A 16,166-nucleotide genomic window follows, 5' to 3' on the forward strand; every position below is an offset into this window, starting at 1 on the left:
AAGAATGACGCACTTGAAGGTGTCCCACGAAAAAAAAAACTCACTTTGTCATGGAATTTGACAACTTTAATGTTGTCAAAGACGTTGAGAAGATGGGCCTGGATGGTGTGAGAGTCAGAGGCCTGGCCCAGGATCTCCAGCAGTGCAGGGTCGGAGACAAAGAAGAAACGAGGAAACTGTAGACGCTTCTTCTCTAAATAGCTGTTTGAAATAAGGTTGGAAAAATAAGTGTCATTATATTATACTTAGCCAGGATTCATAGATAAAAAGGACATAGTCTTCTGGTTTGACAGGTGAAGCCAGGGAACGTAGGATGCACTGTAAGTAGCAGTTAACCACCAGGGGGCGACTTCATTTGAATGCAACTCTATGGGAAAGCTTTCCCACTTGATTTACAAAATCAGTAAAAAATTCTGCATGGGGCTTAACAGTCTCAATCACAAGTTTCAGAGAATATAATGTCAATTTTGTAATTATTAATCATTAATTTTTAAAAAAAAGGATAAATCATGGCACATATGCGTTAATACCAATGTGATTGACAGCTACTAACATCCACAAGGATTTTTCAAATACTGGCACAGTACCAGACAAACTGTAAATCTTGTTAATTCTTATCATTATTTTCAAGAGTCCATCACTTTGATTGTATTTGCACTTCAGATATTTCTATAGTTTTGACATATTAATCCATGATGATTTTAGATTTAACTATGACTCACCCTGTGAGTGACTTCTGACACATCTCCAGCTGTTCCAGGAGGCGAGGAAGCAGCAGTCCCATGGTTTCGTCTCCCACACATGATTGGACCACATTTGGCATCTCATGCGCTCGCATCATAATCTTCACCCAGGATTTGTCGATGTTATAGAAACGCTTTGCTTCCTAAAGTATATTGTGCTGAAGTTGTATTATTTGCATTTTTTGATTTTTATTTGTTAAAAAAAATACAATGAATTATCATCTTCAAGGGTTAGCTGTATTTTAAATGTGTTCCCTACAAACCAAATTTCAAAAAATATCATAAATAAGATTAGATATGTACATAACTTAATATTTATTTACATATCTAATTATTATGTTCAAAAGTAATTACTAAATGAACACTATCTTCATATCTAATTTTCAGAGAGAGTTTAAATCTGTGCTATTTCAAAATAGGCATTACCAAATTCATTCACACAAAAATGATGAAGCTCCACAAGTTTAGATCTTGTGTCGCCTAGCAACATTTTCGCACCGCACATGAAGTGAATACCAGTGACTCCTCACAATGAGAAACTAAATGAGTGAGTAATAATGTTGTACCTTTGGCATCTGTTTGGCGATGTCTCCACCCACAAACACAGCCTCCAAGTAGATCCAGAGGTTCTGAACCGTCATCCAGCTTTCAATGATATCGGTGGTGTTGGAGAGATTCTGAACCCACTTCTGAATCTGGGCTTTAAATGGAGTGTTGTACCTGACAAATAACTTACATCAGTGAGTCAAGGCTGCCTTCCCCACACCTCCCGTGACAGAATATGATGTGTTGACACACAAAAAAAGTAACAACTAACAATGCTGATTATTAGTTTCACCTGTTGCTCATAAGGGACCCCAAAACCATCAGGCTGTCCTCCATGCTGGCGATGATCTCTGATGTGCTGTCTCCTCTCAGGAGCAGCTCGCCACGAGTCTTGAAGCTGGCAAACGTGAAAGTTTTGTAGTCCCACTCAGCGATCACCTGTTTCAGCTTTTGCTCAATGTCCCGCTCTTTCACGGCACTGATACAGATATCCTGCAAAAGAAATGCAAAAAAACTTGCTCGAACAAAAGCGATGCCAAGACCTATAAAACTTTTCACTGGCACAGCCAGGACTTAAGCACTTTGACCATAGCAAGAAAAGAGGATACTTTACAGTTAAGAAAGGGAATTATTACTGTATTATGTACTAATTAGTTGTGATTAATTAATAGTTGTATAGTTATTTATAAAGAAAGTTCTATGATCGCAGCAAAGCCATGATAAATGTGTCGTGATCTACTTAAATAACCACTGACTGGGACATGCATTTTTATAATTAATTCTATTCACTTTTTGTGCTAGTGTATTTCTTCCTTGTCATGGATTAGTTTATTTTAATATCATATAACTGACCAGAGGAAAGCTGTGACACTGCTGTTCATTCATACCTCAATCTCCTCTTTATACTCGAGCAGAGGAGCCTCCATAATGTTGCGTAGCTTGAATGTATCAGTTTCAACTTCAAAGTTATGGCCAGTCACCTGGTAACAAAAGCACATAGACAGGACATTAGATTGTCTTTGACCAAATGTCAACACAGCAACCTATCAATACTGAATACAGATGTTAGTGTATTATATATATATATATATATGTATATATATATATATAATATAGTAGCTCTGGACAAAAACTCTCTCCTCGTCTCTCTGACCTCAGTGATTCTCTTCCAGTGGCGCGTCATCATTGCCTTGTTACTCATGAGTTCCAGTAGGGGGCAGCACTCACTGAATTCATCAATCGTTTTCTTAAGGTCCAAAAATGCCTGCCAGTCCTTCAGAGCTTGTGGCAGTTTGCGACACCTGGACGTGAACAGGATTAAAGAAAAGGTCTCACTGGTTAGTTTCTGTTAAGCCTGGATTATTTCAGGTTGAGTTCAAATTGGTACTTCCGTGGTATCAGATTTACAAACTGTCTAACCTTGTCTGAAAGTCCATTAGTTCATTGTTGATCTTTTCAATGTGGATGTCAGCCCACAGGATATCATAGTAACCAGTGACGGTTTCAATGACGTTGCTGTAAAGGCCATAGAGCTTCTGCAGCAGAGCCAGCTGCTTCCTTATCTCCAATAGCTGAGGATGCTGGGTGACAGGAAGTCCGAACAGCTCCTCTCCACCAGAGTAAGTGTTGTACTTCCTGAACAGGTTGTCAAACCGATTCTAAAGAAAATAATGATTGGGAACCAGGTCAACTTTCAAATTTAAAAAGCACACTGATTGACAGGCTTATTTATAGTTATGCCCAACTCAGATCATGAATAACAAACCTGGAACATGATGAGCCTGTCACTGGCATCCTGAGGAGATAACCCCACTGCCATGGGGCCATCCTGTATGAGAGGACAAGTAATGTAAATCAGACTAACATGTAACTAAGTCTTAAAAAGCCACTATAAATAACTGCTGTAATTGTCTCTTTTTTAACAGGTTCCAGCAGGAAAAGCACATGTTTCCTCCCATGACCTGTCAAAATGGCTGCTTTGAGTGTACAGCACACACAGATGTGCGCTCGTATGTGGAGCGTGTCTTTACCGTCTCGTAATCCTGGTAAAAGTTTTGACAGTCCTGCATGAAAGTCTCCACATTGCTGAGCAGTTCCTGTCTGAAGTTTGGCTGCAGGGCCACCAGCTCGTTCTGTATCTCCGTGCTCCGGGACAGCAGCTTCTCCCACGTGTAACGCAGCGTATCCACCTTATCGGCCTCTTCTTTTGCCACCGGCAGCTCATATTTGTGAAGCATGGCATACGATTCCTGTGAGAAGGAAAGAGATGCAACATCTTCTGCCTGACAGCTGCAAACACTGTCACATCACTCACACACACACTTTTGCAATGACTCGACCAGAATAGTTATCAACTGCCATATTGGATTAAAGTCATCCATGATTCTGTTCTTTTACCTCTATGGGTCCAACTTGGAAATCAATAGATATTTGCTTCTCTCTGATCTCCTTGAGTGCTGCCATGGCGATGCGGATATCATCCAGGTCTTTAATCTGACGATTCAGTTTCTTTCCCGCTTCATCTATAAAAGCGAAGATCTGCTCCATCTCTGAACGATATTTCCTGTTACAGTTCAGTCCATAGTCCATCATCCAGTTCTTGGTTTCACAAGTGAGGGACAACTTCAGGTCCGCTACAGGAAAGAAATACAGGCGAGCTGAAGAAGTTTAATGTATAAAGATTGCCTTGTACTGTATGATTACAATGGTCATCAGTAATACAGACATTTAAGTGTTGTGTTTTATTCACGCATGGTAGTGGTTTCATAACAAAGGCATAAAGAAAGTGACACTTGGTCTTACCTGTGAAGAAAGCCAAAGCGCCCACTGTAAAAAACTCTGGTTGTGAGTTTATCTCTAGCTCCAGATCTCGATAGAATAGAATCTGGCTCTCGAACTCTGATAGCAGAGGACTCTCCTGAATAAAACTGTAAAAAAACTAATGGTTAGTGCTGTTTTAACTTGATGCACAGAAAGCACACAGTGTTTAGTGTAACAGTCAGATTAGACAATCAGTTTCTTTTACGTTCGCAAGGTCTCTTCACGGTCCTTCATCCAGATGTGATGGTAACGGTTAAAACGGTTGAGAGCAGAGGTGACTTCCTGCACATCAGCATAAACAGCAGTTATATAGGAGGTAAGAAGCATGTCAACATGATAGAAAAAGAAAAGATTAAAATATATATATATATATATATAATACACTTTTTTATTGTTGAAGCAGACAGGATATAATAACAAAAATCCTAACGCATAGAGCTGTACCTTTTTGGTGGAACTGATGGAGACACTGAGAACAGACACCAGTTTAACGATCTCCTTGTTCTCAGATATAGTCTTGTGGTAGTTCCTTGCTTGGAATGGAATGTTCTGAGTCGCAGTTGCTGAAATGTCTGAGGTGCTGCCATCTGCAGAGAGTTTCCAGGACATAAGAGACGTTAGATTCGGAAGCTTTTAACATGTCAAACTACTTTTCTGAACATTCAAATTCACTTCTGCCATATCTTGTGTGTGCTTCTGTGTGTTTTCAGACACTACTACTCCAACCTGTTTGCAGTTGTTTTTCCTCTTACTACCACAGAGTTGCTGTTAACTTCCACTCTCTTGACATGAAAGACTCATTTCCTGTGTGCAGAGTAAGAATCTAACAATCTAAACTCGACACACAGAGAGAGTCGTGTGGAGCTGATAGGCATAATCATTGTTGTGTGAACTGGTTTGACAATGGAGTTGCGCACGACAATAAACAATGTGTTGCGTTTGTGGAGGTGCTGAGGTCGTGTTAGGCCAGTTACCAGCCACGCTGCATGCTGTTGCTCCGTCCTGTTTCAGAGCCGCCATACGTCTTTCATTCATTTTTCTCTATAAATAAAGAAAACATTGTTACACTGATGCAAAAAATTACTTTTCACACTTAAATGCTCCCGTCATTAGGTCAACACCACCTTTGAGATCCTTTCTTTGCTCCACTGGCTGACCCCCTTGCTGACATTGACCACGCACTTTACAGCCTGGTTTAAAGCCTGCTGTACGTCTTCCAGCGCTGGAAACATGGCAACGTGTGGGATGGAGAGATTCACGTTGACTCTGAAGATTGCCGGCTGACCGCTGCTTTCGCCACAACTGGGTGACTCACTCTCAACTACAAAGGGAAGAGTGAAGTATCTCTGACACAGGATGATGCGATACAGATAAACATCTACTTCACAAACTAGACTTGATGGTGCTTGAGAGAACTGATATGGAGTGAGGGGTCAAATGAATGAAATAGTGGGATAAAATAGTACCTAAAGAGTCATCTAAGGAGTTGAGAAATGCAGGGATGACACAGGGATACTGGTGCAGAGAAGATGATTTCCAAAATATATCAATATCCCTTGACGTGTTTAAATTCTACATCTACATTTTCTGTTTTGCTTGTGATTGGCTGCAAACTTTTTTGATGATGAACTATGGACCAAGCTGTTTTTCTACCTTTGCTAATGTGAGTGTATCTGCACTTGTTATGAATAAATGTGTCATAAATTGTTTTACACCCTCAGGGGCTCAAATAAATGTATTCTTTTGTTTTGCTTTTAAGACTCAGCAACACAAAATGAAGCTTTTACTGTATATGAAATATGTTTTAAGCACCAAAACGGTGACAAAAAGACCCACCCAAGAAAAGCACGGGTGAGGAGCCCTGGACGCGCTTGCGTAGCATCTCCAGGGTGTTGCGTGTCAGTCTAAATAAAGCATCAACGTTGCGGTGGCTGAAGTAGGAGAGCAGCTCCTGGGCCTCTTCCTCCATCACTTCCATCAGATCCCTCTTCTTCCTCCTCCTCACCAAAGGAGAGGAGGGACCAATGCTGGCAGGAGGGAGCAAAGTGTTTCTAGAGAAGAGACAGCCCTCTGAGCGGCCCTCTTCTTCACCTGGGATGAAAGAGACACAATTGGCAATAAGACAATTTGCTGTAACACCTTATGTGCACCTAATCACTTGGATTTAAAAAGGGGAGTGAAAGTTAACATACCCTCATTAATGTGGTCCATGATGTTGCTCTCAGTGCAATTTTCTTCCTCATCCTTTTCCACCTCCTCTCTCTGATTGTGGTCAAACTCCAGCAGCATGTTAATCACTTCATTAGTGGCCTCCTCCACTAGTGAGCTCTTAGTGTTGAGGTTCTGGGCTTGTCTTATGCACAGGTCCTACACGTACAGTATATGTACAGAAAACAAACACATTCAACTTTGCCATATACTGGCCAGGGAACTGCAGCTATGGTTGGAGGGTTTTCCCAGGGTCACATTAACAACGACAAGTCCGAACAGTCTTCTTTGTCAATACACAGGGTGATTAATTAACTAGTTATATGAAATCTTGTGAGTTTATTCAAATTCTACACACCAAACCATGTGGAGCAAAATTGTGTTGGCATCAATTATAATAACTTCATGTACAATTCAGAGCAATGTTATTAACAGTACACTGCTTTTTGTGCTTGTGCAGTGAGTGCATCAATCACACAACTTTTTTTTGTGATTAGTTCAATGCCGAGAATCTAAAGTGTGGTTAATTTATTTGTATGTAATTATTTTACCTTGCTGGTCTGAATGAACTCCTCACAGGTGACTGGTTCATCCTCTGGCAGAACACACAGTGTGGTGCCACTCATCTCCTGCAGAACTGCATCTATCCTGTACTCCACCAAGTCATTCACTCGGTCCATTAACAGCTCCAGGTCAACTAGTGGACACAAGAAAACAGGTGAGCTTAGGGTTCATCACAAGGGACAGTGGTCTCCGGCTTTCCTTTTCTTTTCTTTTATTTTATTTTCTTTTGCATACCCAAAGCCTTGTCGATGTCACTTAGGTACTTCTCTATGTTCAGAGATGTCCAGTTGAGGGAGGTTAAACCTGGTTGTATGGCTCTATCCACCTGTAAGTCAGAGGTGTAGATTGTTCAAATACAAATACAAAGAAGATGATTATGGTGGTTGCAATTTGCACTCCTTTTCACAAGAATAAAAAAATACACCCTAATTCCCTACAAATTTACATCATTGAACTTTCAGATATGTTTTGTTCCCAGATTTTGTTATCAGTGGGACGGTATCAATTTCAACACCCCGAGTGATGCATACATCATTATTCCTTTTTTTTCCACATTAAAAAAATCATATAAATTCATATTAAACCAGGAATTATATGCACAGCTTACCTTAGCTACATGTGGCATGGCCAGCTGTACGAAAGCAGTCTGGATCTTCGCCCGCACTCTGGTGTTCTCACTCAACATTAACTGTAGGGGACAGGTTTTTATACAACTATTACAAAGTTGGTGTATTCACTCACATCAGTGCTGAAATGAACTGCTTTGAGGAGAATACTCTATATTAGTTTCAATAATTTTCAATTTTTTCTCCTTGCACCATGTCTGTCTCAGCTGCAGTATTTATATATATATTTGTGTATGGATGTATAAAAGCTCAAATAATATTTGTGCTATATATAAAAATAATTGTATAATCCTTTGTTATATTATTATAATACAGTTGTTGTTTTTTGTCTTTCAGCACAACCAAGTGGTCGGTTTTAGTTGGTACTGCATCATCTGACCCACACAAACTTTAAATGAAGGCAGGCAAGCAGATCCTTTGTTTAGTAGAAGTGGAAGATGCCTCACATACTCACTCACTTGAGTGAAGACAAGAAATTCATTAACAATTATAAGTTGTTGTTTTTTAACCAAAGTCATTTAAATTTCCTCCTGTGTTTGGAGCCACTTGTTTGATGTTTTAGTGATTTATCTTGACCACTATTTCATCAGTCAAACAAGTCAACAAGTAAGCAACACTCAACATTCAAGCAATTCTGGGACAAGACATGGAAAAGCACCTCACTATCCATCTTGTCTACATAATTAGAAAATCAACACGTATACGGCTCTGTCAGAAATCCACCTGTAATTTGCCATAGTTCTTTTTGAAGGTGTTCTGCCTCTGCTGCAGCACAGCAGCAAATGGCGGAATGTCCAGTTTCATCCTCGTCATGCAGTTTGTCTCCCTGATCTGGGTCCGAATATGCGGGTCAAAGTTGACAAACAGTTCCCCCGTCTCCACAGATCTGGCCAACAGAGAGGCCTGCAAGCCAACACGAGCGTGCTCCATCTGGGTAAGAGGTGTTGAAAAAAGATGGAGAAATAAACATAAGAGGAAGAAACATATATATGTATGTATATATATACATATATATATATATATATATATATACACTGTAAATATATATATATATACACATTTCCCTTCCCCTTTCTTTTTTTCAACTGCGTGTAAAACTCAGAATCAATTAAGGGAAACATCTTATTTTTTACTGGTATAATACAACAAACAGCATCATTTAAAATCACTGCAGGCCATTTATTGATGGTTATTAGGTCATTAAGTGAAAGCATAAAGTTGACTGGACTGCATTGACACTACAAACTGAAAGCGAGCAGCAGGTTACACCCTGGACAGGTCTGCAGCGTTTCAGTCACGCTGTGTCAGAGGAGACAGAAGCAGCTCTGTTAGCAATACATATGTGGATTTGTTGCATTTCTATCTATTTCGCTTGCATTTTTTTATCCAAATAGTTGTGACCCGTTGGGCAGTTTACTTAAGGATCCCAGTGATTGCTTGTAACTTAATACAATTCAATAGTAGTTTACTTTTGGCCACTATCAAGTTAAAATGTTGGCTCTCTAAGGAAAAAGAAATTGAGCACCCCTGATTTAGAGTCTTCATCTAACCTCACCCTAGTATGCATGTCTTTGGACTGTGAGAGGAAGGCAGAGAAACTGAAAATAACTACTGCACCACCAACAATATGAATCCTTTTGCTCAGCCTTCCTCTTGGTTTTCCTCTTACCTCTTTCATCCAGCTTTGATGGTGGAATATCTCAAACTCCACCAGGACCTTTGCAACCCTATTAAAGTTCCTGATGATCCTTTTGGCCTCCGGTGTGGAAAGAACTCCAGGACGCTGCTCAGAATAAAATGGCACTGACAATGAACTGGGAAGAGATTGGCACTGACAATAATAGTGTACATCATCATCATCAACAACAACATCTCTCAGCCCAAATTGAGATTTAGTTTAAGTTCAATATTACCTGTTGGAATAGATCCATAGGAACCTGCATCCTGCTGTACAGATGCCGAGCCCACATTATCTTGCCAGCCACAGGGGGAAGATCCCGGCCAATGGGAGGGTCCAGTTTATGCTTCACGTACGTACGGGACACGATTTCAATTTCGCGGCCATAGTTCTGCAGAATATGCTGATACTTCTCGTCAATGCCCAGGTCCGGGATGCCCAATCTGTTGTTTTGTCAAGTTGAAAACACAAGTAGTTGCATAATCATATAAAAGACAACTGATATTAGAAGACTGAAATAAGGGATAAAATAAGGGATTAAATTTAAGACTAAATTAATTTAGTTTTTCTCTTGGCCATTTAATTATGACCTTGTTTCAGCCTCTGATAATAATAAGCCAGTAGAATAAACAACATGCATTGAGTGGTTATTGATAATAATGATATAGTTACCTTTCAAATGTCTTCAGCACTTTTAGAGCCTTTTCTGTATTTTGAATAGTTTCAAAGGTGCTATCCATGAAGCTCTTCAGCTGATTCTACAACAAACAAAACCATTAAAACACAGGTCACATTTATTTTCATTTACTCAAAAAGACATTTTCTCAGCATAAACATGGTGCAATTAATCTTACGACAAGCAATATAATCCCCATTAAAACTGTACTACAGTAAATAAAAAGTAATAAACATTTTGCTGTAACATTTTTACTTACATGGAGCTCAGATGTGCTTTTGCAGAACTGCTCATAGTCAACGTCAAAGTCAGTTCTTCTCTGGTCGAGGAAACTGTAATGCTTTTTCTTCATGTCCAGCACAATAGCCTAACACACACACACACACACAAACACGTTATTCTTAAACATGCACCAATTCCAATGTAAAGCCTCTCAAACATCAGCTACGTTGGTCTGTCAGCAGCGAACAAATACGGAAATTATAACAGGGAAATGTTGCTTTGAAAGATTCCACAGATAGAGCTGCAGCGTGTTTTAAACTTTTAAAGAATAAGAATAAGGAATTAAGCCCAGTTTCTTGAAATAGATAGGTAGCGGTAGAGAGTACGGTTGGAATACGGATCTAGAGCTGAAAGATCTGTCTGGGGGCTAGTGACACGAGAAGTGCTTTGGTGACAGAAGTTACACACTGGAGCTTTAACAAACTTTAGGATGACATCACACTTGAAACAATCTTAACTGTAGTTGGGTTAGTCAAGGATAATGAAGAGAGTGTGTTGTGTTGTTACATGGACTTATGGATTTAAAGTACAGTAGGTAAACTGGGCAGCATGAAAGGAAATGTTGCTTTGGAAAATGATTGAACACAAAAACAACGGAGCAACTAATATGAGCAGCACATTCTGAAGTTGCTAGTAGTCGGGTCGGTAAAATTTCACATCGGTGAAATTTACCACTGCATGCATTCAACTCTGAAAATGGACCATGCATTGCTAAAAGACTGCGGTGAGACGTTACCTCCCATTTCCCCTGCATTTCTGCAGTCTGTACATCCACGGAGGGGGAAACAAATAGATATTTAACATTATTATAAAAGGGAAAAACCAATTAGGCAAGTGTTATGTTTAATCTGATAATCTGATTTAACAGTATACCCACTTGAAATCTGGTAGCCATGGTCTCCAGTCCTACTATGTTGGAATCCTGCAGGACCGAGTAGGTGGAAATTGTGTGGAACATTTCCAGGATCTTGTTGAGTCGTCGCTCGAACGTGTCAAACTTCCCGAAAATGTACATCTCACTGAAGTCAAACTGTCTCTCTGAGGGAGTCTGTTCCAGCTTCTCTTTTGTTTCATGGAAAACCCGCTGGTATTCCTGGAAAGACGCAGTTTGACATCCATTATGGGTTGAAATGTGGCTTTAATATCACGACAAAAGAATAGTCTATGTCTTGTAATGAATCCTCATGTCATCACTGTAACACGTGTTGTACAAAGACAAACATTGTTTCAAACACCAATGTTGAAATGAACATTATCTTTAAAGAAATCAATACATTGAATGCTGCAAAGAAAGTCAACAGAAAAAAAGTAATTTACATTATATATTATACATTCTGTCGATAGGTTAAGTTTGGTACCTGGTTTAGGTGAATGGCAGCTTTGATTTTGTCAACAACAACTTGCTGAGGCTGGTCCCATATTGAGTTAGAGTCATTATTAGTGATGTAGGACTTGCATGCTGTTATCATCTGGTTGGTCACCTGGAGTTTTTGAGGAATATTAGTGAAAATATAATATGCATTTCAACTCTTTGTGGACCTGAACAATTTCAGACTATACATGAAACTACAGCATGAGTGCACATTCACACAGCAAGACTATCAAATAAGCAACAATATACAGTGTTTTTAATTTGCTCCCATGTATTATTTGGAAAATCAAGCCAATGTGTTGGCATCAGAAATTGAAATTGCAGTCATAATTCTTGTTTTTTCAACTCATCACAGACTGTTCCTACCTTAACAAAAAGTGAAGTAATCTTTTCTGATGTGTTGAAGTAGCTGGAAAAGCTGTGCATCATCCTGATGGCATTGATCAAACTTGGGACTGAATTCACCATGGATACCTGGAGTGAAACAGAAACAACAAGCTTGCAAATAGAGAATAGTTTGAACATCATTTACGTCACAATTTAAGGTCAGTTTAAGAAAAGAGAGTCAATTTGCTAGGTGATACTACTTCATCTTTTAAGCCAAAAAGAGTATTTTTCTTACAGGATCACTGTTGTAAAGAGGTTCATAGTACTTCTCCAGGGTGTAAAGGTATTTGACGTTGTCCTTGCCCTCATTGGCTGCATCAATGATTCTGCTGTACAGCTCCTGCCACGGCTAGACACAAAAAACAAGGATGAAATTGTGATATGACGACAAAGAGAATTTGGGGAGAAATAACTGTTCATTGAAGAAGCAGAGACAAAAAAAAAAAGAAATGTGTCGATGTGCTACATATAGTCTAAAGCTTAGGGGTGACTAACAGCCATATCTGACCTTTATAAGTTTAGATTTGGCCAACTGGAGCACGCCCTGTACGGCTCTGACATCAGGTCTCTTCAGTTGGTCCAAAAGGTGATTGAAGCGGGACATATGTCTCTTCCAGTGGACCAGCTCTGCCCGAGGGCCAAGATCATCGTCCTCCTTTCTCAACTGTTCACTCTCCACAATAACCTGTAGAGTAGACACACTTTATAGGTAAGATTTGATTGTTTCTTTGTTTGGAAATTGGGCTGTTGATTGTTCTGCTCCTGTCTGACCTACTAAACACAAAGATTACTTCTGTACTGTGACCTAATATTAACACTAACGACTCACCTGTTCAATCTGTCTGATCCACACTTTCATGCAGGTTTCTAGCTTTTCTGTGGTGTCTGAGCTGCCGGCTGCTGCCATGTAATCTGATGGACTTTTCAACACCCGCATGTCAAATGAGTCGCAGTCTTTCAAGGTAACCTGGAGAAAAGCCACAGGATATGGTGATTTATTTTGTTTGTGGTTGTGCTGACGTGTTCACACATTGATGGAAAATGTAATCTGATTTATTCTCGGACAGTGTCTGCTTTCTACCTTCTCTCGCAGACACTCCTGTGTTACGGCCAAAACGGACACGAAGTTTTCCAAAGATGATATGAATTCCTGTTTAACAGCCCGGGCCTGAGGACTGGCCAGTTCCCCCCAGCCATGGTTCATATTCCTCAGTGTAGGGATGAAGATGTCGGCGAGCAACTGTTCCACACTTTTTAACAAGCCCACTTCTCTTGTGTCTAACATATTGAAACTGACATCCTAGGAAAGACATAGATGCACAAATACAACATAACATCAGTGTCCAATTTGACAAAAATCTAATACACTTTGACTCTGTCTAGAGGAACATTCAAAAGTTGAAAGTTTGCTGAAGTGCGTAACTTTTGGTGATTTTTGTTGTTGATATTATTTTTGCCTCAGTTTCTTATAAATGAATAGAAATCCTTCATCTGAAAATACTATCAGACCTGACTGAGGGCTCGTTTGTCTGAATACACCAGCACTTTATCTTATTCTGAATGTGTTCGTTGCTGCTCCTTTTGTATTTTGACAATGGTTTATATTTAAAAGTAACACACTACAGTGTTAACCTCATGGCGGATCAGAAACTAAGAGTTAGGTCCAGACATACGGGTTCACACATTACTCAACATACCAGCCCAGCAGTGTGTATGTAAAACCATTACACTCCAGCTACTTTTAAACTGTTTTATCAAAGTCATTTTGTTAACAGAAGACATAAATTAAAAGTTTCTCTGTCAGCTTTGTTCATGATCATGGCAAATTGGTGCAATGATGGTCAAAGGTTTATCAACTTACCCTGGAATAAGTGAATAAGTTCATGCTTATATTTTGCAAAATGGTGTAAACAGACTCACCCTGTGTATGTTCTCGGAGGTGATTGTGTGAGAAGTGCTGTCTCTGGTGAAGAAGACACACATCCCTGTCAGTGCCACATCATTCCCATCTGTCACAAACACTTTCCTGTTGCAACCAGACTGCTGAGCAACATGCTGGGAGGACGCAGGAGCTGCTGCTGCTGCTGCTAAAAGGAGACACAAGGAGTCATCACATCCACCTTTGATAAATTTTAATTAACTTTAATCCTTTTCAGTACCAATAATGTCAGGAATGTCATTATTGCCAGTGGATAATGGATAAAGACAGAATCTCAAATTCTCAAATACATTATTAGAGTACCTTCTTCCACTGGCTCAGTGTCCTGATAAAAGAACATGAGACTTTGAAGACCCCCGACCATAAAGAACTGCTCCATGCGTTCAATCTAAAGAAAATGAAAATTAAATTCTCAGCAACTTTAGCCCCCGGAAATGCAGAGACATTGTTTAGTTATAGTACGTGCTTACTATACTACACTACTGATGATCAAACATGAACTTTGAAATAAAATAATTCCCCGTAACCCAAAGAAATCACTTCAGTATCATTCAGCACCCAAATGTGATTTAAATAATATAAAAGTGGCAATAACTATAAAAATGATGATATTTAGTCATGTTTTCCAAATGCTGCTGAAGCTGACATGTTTTGGTTTTCAGGTTCATGTGATTTTCTACATGAACCTGAACTACACAGACATTTCTGTGAGTATGAAGTACCTGATTCCCCTCCAGGATGGCATCTTCCACATCAGATTTCTCCAAACCCACGCATGAAGCAACAATACTGAGGACGTAGTCATGTCTTCCGTCCAGCTGGGCTCGCTTGGCTTCACGCTCCTCCCTCAACCGTTGCTAAACAGAATGAACAGACTGGGTGTCAAGTTTAATTTAAAAAGATTTCAAAGGAAATTTTAATTGAAAAGGAGTAAAATGAAATTTAATTAATCCCAGACAATGTTACAGTATATATATGTGTGTGTATAATATATCATTTTCTTGAGAAGCACTCAATGAGTTGGACCAACAAAACATATTTAACGTTCCTGGTATGTTGTGATTACACTTGAAGCGTACAATGAAGCGTTCCTGTGGTCCTACACTTTGGATCAGACATCCATTTAATAACAATTCCCTCAAATAAATTAGAATAAGTAATTATATAACAATATTTTATAATAAAAGGAAATTAAATATCCTGTCAATCCACAGCATTATTTTTTTCCACTTTTATAATTCAACACAAACTAAAAAATGACACCATTTCTTTATGAATTTCCTTGATTTTCAAACCTACATGTTCAGTTTCATCCTTATGAGCAGTGGCTCTATGTCCCTCCTGTGACTCTCACCATTCCAAATTCAACAAATTTCAGACTTGACCGACACCACAGTTTGTTCACACTCACACCAGTGGGAAATCAACAATGGGTTGCCGGGTTCTGTTGATTAGTAACATAGTAACATGATCAGCCAATAAATTACACCAGACCTATAGTGTCACATGATGTGTGAGTTCACAACTGAGGCACGTGACTGTAGAATTTTCATGAATAGACTAAGTTCACCAGACTTAACTTTGCAAAACTAGGGATATTCATGTAATTCAAGGGGGGGAAACACTTCAGACCATTGACAATGAAACACACCAGCCATGTTTACACACATCCACACACATACTATTCAAACACAAACACAGGTAGACCATGTAAAAGCACAGCAATCTAGTAGTTGCTAAGGGACCAGCCATTTCAGACTTTCTCTGTGTCTTTGTTCTAAATTGTATGTAAATGCAACTCAGCCTTCAGCCCAGAGACAAACATACACTTATTCACAGTCCACATTCAAGATTCAAGATAAACTTTATTGTCCCAGAGGGAAATTTGTCCTGCACAGCAGTGCCACTGTGAGCGACGTCCAAATGAAAAACAAAATATAACACAGGTCACACCCAAATACCCTAAAAACAAAAAGGACTGTAAAATCGCAGGAGCTAACAGTCATAGGGTGGTTTGTTTATTCAGAAAAGCGATGAAAGATGGGATAAAGGAGAGCTTAAAGTGATTAGATTTGTGTTTGATAGATGTATACCGTCTCCCTGAAGGTAAAAGTGCATATTCTGGATGTAAAATATGGGATTTATCATTCAAAATTCTTTGCGCCTGAGTAAGTACAGCTTTATCAGAGATTGAGTGTAGTGATTTCACTTCCTTGAAGCCACTGAACCCAATCACCATTAACTCTGCTGCCATCCCATATGTAAGAATGCTTTCCAACCCTGCATTATAGAAGGAGGTCATTATCTGTGTGCTCACACCAAACA

General features: G+C 39.4%; 1 protein-coding gene across 6 annotated transcripts in view; it reads right to left on the reverse strand.

Moving 5' to 3' along the window:
* Positions 1–16,166, reverse strand: part of dnah5 (dynein, axonemal, heavy chain 5) — a 47,720-nt gene that overhangs the window by 26,622 nt on the left and 4,932 nt on the right. For 4 of the 6 annotated variants that reach the window (XM_044033907.1, XM_044033905.1, XM_044033906.1 and 1 more), the window contains exons 2-36: positions 14,564–14,698; positions 14,145–14,229; positions 13,823–13,989; positions 12,984–13,202; positions 12,732–12,869; positions 12,411–12,587; positions 12,138–12,251; positions 11,882–11,989; positions 11,502–11,624; positions 11,021–11,236; positions 10,121–10,228; positions 9,858–9,943; positions 9,421–9,628; positions 9,177–9,290; positions 8,231–8,437; positions 7,489–7,569; positions 7,116–7,206; positions 6,869–7,014; positions 6,302–6,476; positions 5,946–6,200; positions 5,234–5,430; positions 5,084–5,150; positions 4,554–4,696; positions 4,315–4,391; positions 4,092–4,216; positions 3,687–3,922; positions 3,320–3,538; positions 3,055–3,117; positions 2,709–2,947; positions 2,443–2,590; positions 2,177–2,269; positions 1,582–1,781; positions 1,310–1,463; positions 723–886; positions 45–201 (exon numbers count right to left, since the gene is read on the reverse strand). In XM_044033907.1, coding sequence (XP_043889842.1) covers positions 45–201; positions 723–886; positions 1,310–1,463; positions 1,582–1,781; positions 2,177–2,269; positions 2,443–2,590; positions 2,709–2,947; positions 3,055–3,117; positions 3,320–3,538; positions 3,687–3,922; positions 4,092–4,216; positions 4,315–4,391; positions 4,554–4,696; positions 5,084–5,150; positions 5,234–5,430; positions 5,946–6,200; positions 6,302–6,476; positions 6,869–7,014; positions 7,116–7,206; positions 7,489–7,569; positions 8,231–8,437; positions 9,177–9,290; positions 9,421–9,628; positions 9,858–9,943; positions 10,121–10,228; positions 11,021–11,236; positions 11,502–11,624; positions 11,882–11,989; positions 12,138–12,251; positions 12,411–12,587; positions 12,732–12,869; positions 12,984–13,202; positions 13,823–13,989; positions 14,145–14,229; positions 14,564–14,698 — 5,235 coding nt within the window. The remainder of the gene's footprint in view (positions 1–44; positions 202–722; positions 887–1,309; positions 1,464–1,581; positions 1,782–2,176; positions 2,270–2,442; positions 2,591–2,708; positions 2,948–3,054; positions 3,118–3,319; positions 3,539–3,686; positions 3,923–4,091; positions 4,217–4,314; positions 4,392–4,553; positions 4,697–5,083; positions 5,151–5,233; positions 5,431–5,945; positions 6,201–6,301; positions 6,477–6,868; positions 7,015–7,115; positions 7,207–7,488; positions 7,570–8,230; positions 8,438–9,176; positions 9,291–9,420; positions 9,629–9,857; positions 9,944–10,120; positions 10,229–11,020; positions 11,237–11,501; positions 11,625–11,881; positions 11,990–12,137; positions 12,252–12,410; positions 12,588–12,731; positions 12,870–12,983; positions 13,203–13,822; positions 13,990–14,144; positions 14,230–14,563; positions 14,699–16,166) is intronic. The other 2 variants (XM_044033908.1, XM_044033904.1) reach the window with 1 other exon arrangement.

Source organism: Solea senegalensis, linkage group LG9 (genome assembly GCF_019176455.1).
Source record: "Solea senegalensis isolate Sse05_10M linkage group LG9, IFAPA_SoseM_1, whole genome shotgun sequence".
Classification (NCBI taxonomy): Eukaryota; Metazoa; Chordata; class Actinopteri; order Pleuronectiformes; family Soleidae; genus Solea; species Solea senegalensis.